Source organism: Trypanosoma cruzi, genomic scaffold, assembly GCF_000209065.1.
Source record: "Trypanosoma cruzi strain CL Brener 1047053516507 genomic scaffold, whole genome shotgun sequence".
NCBI lineage: Eukaryota > Euglenozoa > Kinetoplastea > Trypanosomatida > Trypanosomatidae > Trypanosoma > Trypanosoma cruzi.
The window spans coordinates 91,954-96,833 of record NW_001849378.1 but is presented as its reverse complement, the minus strand read 5'-3'; the positions used below and the strand labels follow the sequence as shown (position 1 = coordinate 96,833).

The 4,880-nt window shown below is 50.9% G+C and overlaps 1 protein-coding gene across 1 annotated transcript, besides 6 other annotated features; it reads right to left on the bottom strand.

The window, feature by feature from the left end:
- Window positions 1-280: a microsatellite.
- Window positions 1-283: a repeat region.
- Window positions 1-4,880: part of a sequence feature (areas not merged during assembly with more than two copies in the genome that could not be assigned to a particular haplotype) that runs on past the window's edge.
- Window positions 283-472: a repeat region.
- Window positions 1,199-1,244: a sequence feature (T-rich).
- Window positions 1,886-2,045: a sequence feature (T-rich).
- Window positions 2,207-4,579, bottom strand: Tc00.1047053507875.220 (trans-sialidase, putative; the record flags this gene model as incomplete). The annotated part of the gene is made up of 1 exon (XM_813769.1): window positions 2,207-4,579. The coding sequence occupies one exon, from the start codon at window positions 4,577-4,579 to the stop codon at window positions 2,207-2,209; it is 2,373 nt and encodes a 790-aa protein (XP_818862.1).

Below are 4,880 nucleotides of genomic sequence, written 5' to 3'. Positions count from 1 at the left end.
CTAACCCTAACCCTAACCCTAACCCTAACCCTAACCCTAACCCTAACCCTAACCCTAACCCTAACCCTAACCCTAACCCTAACCCTAACCCTAACCCTAACCCTAACCCTAACCCTAACCCTAACCCTAACCCTAACCCTAACCCTAACCCTAACCCTAACCCTAACCCTAACCCTAACCCTAACCCTAACCCTAACCCTAACCCTAACCCTAACCCTAACCCTAACCCTAACCCTAACCCTAACCCTAACCCTAACCCTAACCCTAACCCTAACCCTAACCCGCACACACGCGCTCAACCATACAAATTGTCGCCATGGCAGATGGTCGCACCCAACGCTCCGGTAAAACACGCCCAGCGTTCATGCACATAACAAAAAACATGCTCAAACACACCACACAAAGGCAATAAGTCCATACTGAGAAGACGCGGCCTCTCACAGCGGTTGTGCCTCACTGTGTGCGTAAACTGCGAGACGGCCTCAACAAACGCACACACCGCCAGCAGTCAACCACCAATGGACAAGAACGAGAAGCGACACACCGCCACCGCCTCCAGTTCAATCCCACGGCCAACGGGATACGGCCACAGCCCCGCAGCCAACACAAAACGCACACCGAGCAAGCAATCACCCAAAGAGCCACGCGCAGAAGCGATTCCTTATCCATCCGTGACGCGGCAACAAAATTTCCAGCCATTCCACCCACAATGGGATTTGGTGCGCGACTCAAAGCGGTCATAGGTGGTGCATCACGCCTGCAGAAAAAGTGACTCGCCGTGCGAACTCCCTCTCCCCTTCCCTCGCTTCATGCCCGCAGAAGGAAGCAGCAGCCGCACGCAACCGCCAGCACCGAGGAAAAGGAAGCATGCAAAACGACTGCAATGTGCATTTTGTGTATTTTGTGTGGTTGTGTGTGTGTGCCTGCAGACACACGAAGCAAAGAAGAAAAAGCAGGAGCAGAGCATGTGAAGGGACGCACAAACAAAAATGTACAGCAGAAGTGCATGGCAGAAATAAAGAGAAAAAGACTGCTCAGGCTCACAATATCGCACTGCAGACAAAGCAGCGGCAATTCATACAAGATTTATTTAAAATAATTAGAAAAAACAATTCCCTTTCATCATATATTAACCCCCCCTCGCACAAAATAATTATTTAAAAAAGAAAAAAAGTCGTCCTCTATTACTGTTCCACTCAAACAAATGAAAAAAAAAAGAAAAGAAAAACCACACAAAAAAAAAATTCACCTGTTTGCCGTGCGCTCTTACCAAACTGTTTGTATATTTTGCCCGCAAATTAAAAATTAAATAGTTAAATGTCTTTCAACCGTCTGACCCTCCATGTGTCCGCACATCGTTTATATTTCATGGGGTCATCTGCGTGTTGGTGCTCCCCTCAGCCCTCTCATCGGCGCGTGAGTGCGGCCTGCAGAGCACAGTCACTCGTGTGAGTGTGGGGACTGAGAGAAGCACGCAGACATGACGGGAGTCGCGTCTCTCCATCGGGAGAGTGAGCGCAGCAAAAGAAAAAAGAAAAGAAAAACACGGCGGCAGGGTGTGGCTGTGTGTGTGGCGCTGCGGGTGTCTGCCCGCCCTCACCGCAAAGAAAACAAAACAATAGAGAAAGAAATGTGTGCTCCGCCCCACAGGCCCTCGTCGCACGCCCACACGTCACGGCTCCCTCAGCGCGCCGTTCGTCGCGGCCCCTCCTCATGCGTGCAGCAGGCGAGGCGCACAGGGCCGTCGTCATGAGCGTGTCGGTGGGTGTGCGAGTGGAGTAGTTGGGCGGGAAACACACGGCACCCCTCACAGGAAGAGTGCAGAAGAAACAATTGAAGAGGGAAGAGTAGAAAAAAAAACAGAGCGTCCATAGTGATTGCCCCCAAAAGCAAAAAAAAAAAAGGAAAAAGTGGAGCAAAACAGAAAAAACAGACATAAAAACTTTTTAAAAAGCAAACAAAAATAATTAAAAACAAACATAAAAAAACATGAGAAATTATGCTCCGAACAGAAAAGAAAAAAAATTAAAAGCCGAAAAAAAAAACGCTCATAGTGTTCGCCCTAAATCAGCAAGGGAAAAATGAAAAACATTAAAAGAAAACAAAAACAAATTATTCTCCGTGTAGTAAAATATATTCCTAGCGGTGTGTGTGAGTGTCGGTGCAGGGAATGGCACAAGTGTTCCACGCTGAGGCCGCACACTCCTCACGCAGCCGCAAAGCCCCACAGCCCCAGCAGAAGCAGAAGCAACGATGGCAGCAGTCCGCTCCCAGCAGAATTAAAGCTCACCTCTTGCACAACGAATTGTACGCCCTCAGTCCAAGAGGTATTCTTCTTTGCCGCTCCACCCTCACTCACTTCTTCAACTGCATGGGGGTCCAATGTCATTGGCACCTCTGGAGCTGCTGAAGTTTTCTCTGGGCCAGACACAGCAGATGCGATGGTTTGAGGAACATCTCCCGCTTGTGGCTCCGGAGCTCTCGTCCAAACGGGTTTCCTGTCCTTGATTGCAGTCATCTCAGTGGAATTCAGTGGGCGGTTGTACAGAAAGACGTTCTTCACCGTCATAGGAGAGTTGTGAATTTCGCACGCGCCAAAGCAAAAGACTGCGAGCTCAAGTGGTCTCTCAGCTGTTAACAGCGTTTCCTCTTCTCCCAGCGACTGGCCATCAACGTACACAGAGGCCTTTTTGCCTTGCAGCATGAGTGCCACTTGGTATTCTTTCCCCGACTCCCAAGTGCCACTTTCTGTTGTCTTGTCGTTGAACATCGTCACCCACTTTTTATCCGCGGTATACAAGATTCCCATGGTAAGCGGGGAATTAGCGTCCCCCAACGTCGCACCCAGTAGAGGAGTGTTATTACTCGGAGCCACTTCGATGGTCACCGACGCCACAAGTGTGAGGTTGTGGCTCAAAAACACATGACGCACATCACCCCGAGTGTTCACGGGCCACATTACCCCGGAGTCAGGCTCCGTCAATTGAAATCCATCTTCGACCTTCGTCGCGTTCGTCACCGTTGCATTCAGGCAAAGGTACTCGTCGTTCCACGTGCCATCACTGACCGATGCGTTTGACAAAACTGCCACCAGACCCGCCGTAGGTATTGACAGGTTGGAAAAGAAAACGTCCTTTTGCGACCAAGTGCTAAGGACGGACTCGATTTCCTTCAGTTCCTCTGTCAGGCGGGAAAGTGAAATAACGCCGCCTTTATCGTTGTCCCTCCGTTGTAAAAGATGCAAATTGCCACCCGAGTACAGCAGGCTGCTGGTGAACTCCCACCTCACAGCGGTGTCAATGCCAACCGGTCCAAAATAAAACGAGCGGTTGTTGTCCGTGACCCAAAGGTAGAGCGCTCTTTCCTTTTTCTCCACCGACGCGTACCCTCTCTGTGTGTACAGCATGACCTTCCTTTCCGCAATGGTCGCGGTGATGAGGGCCTCCACATGCAGGCTTAAATTCTTGGAGTCTTCTGGTTTGGGTTTGGCCCACACGCCTGGAAGTATCCCGGTGGCCTCCGTCCACGATCTCCCCATGTCACGCGACTCAAACACCCTCTGGCCATTCTCGCAACCAACAATCATGAGAAGTGAACCCTCCCACTCTGTGATGCGGGGTTTAAGGCATTTCGCAGGGGAAACACTGTTTGAGAGCGACCAGGTACTGCCGTTGTCCGTCGAGTAAATGATCATGGAGTAAACGCCATCATTTCCGCTCTCCGCCATCAGAGAAAACACAAGCGTGCCATCCTCCATCAGAACACCTGAGCCACCAGAAGCAATGGACTCCGTCCACTCACCTTTGTGAGAAGCAGAAGAGATCAGTTTCGGGAGTGGTTTGGGGTCGCCCCATTTTATCCACTCACTCGGCTCGCTGTCCGTAGGCTTCCTGACCTCACCAACAACCAGTTTTAGTTCCAGGCTGCCCTCTTTCCAACTCCCATTTACAGGGGACAAGGCAGTGCTTCCCACAAGAAGAAACACCTTATTGCCCTTCATCGTTGTTGTTGGATTGAGTAAAATACCCACACGATTATCCGTTCCATCCGTTGTACCAAGCACAGTTTGTGGCTTCCATGTATCCTTTTTGACCTTTTCAACAAGAGTGGGCCATTCCCACGCAGAGTCGATGTACTCCGCAACAAGATCAGAAGAAAAAAACCCAATTCGTTGACCATCTTGATATTTGGCATTTATGTGACCTTCGGCAAAAGCAGCAATTACTCCACCAGCACTGACGAGAGAGGGTGCAAAAAATGAATCCCACTTCGTCCCTGAAGTATCTTCACCTTCCAACTGCACCGGCGGCGTCTGCGGCACAAACAGATCGACCCATTGCAGCTCCTGAACACTTTTTAAATCACTGTTGCCATCATTCTCCTTTGCAGGCGTAGCTCCACAGGTGGCGCAGCACATCATCACGACGAAAAGCAGCACCGCGGAAGTAAACACACGCCGGGACATGTTGGGCCTCTGCTGTTCACTCTCTCTTCCTTCCCTCCTCCTTACACTGGATCCGGTCACGCGGCGACGGTTGTGTTTGCGGGGTGCCTTCACTGCAGCAACACGTGAGAGCATATAAATATGTGTGTGTGGGCGGTGTGTGTGTTGTTGGTCCTTTCAGAGCCTTCGAATTTCACGGTGGCGATTCGCGCTTGTTCGCTTTCTTTCCTAGTGTGTCTCTGTTCAAGAAGTGGAGAGTACAGCAGCAACAGCGGCAATACATCAGACACTTCCGTGGGGAGCAGAGCAGAGCACCCACGCAGAGAGCAGGAGACGAGACAATCCGGAAGGGACGGCACGGAAGGCCATCGCCCACAGAAAAGAGCAGCAACACGGCCAGTCACGGCGGGCCGTCGGTGTGTGCGGGCCAGCCCTC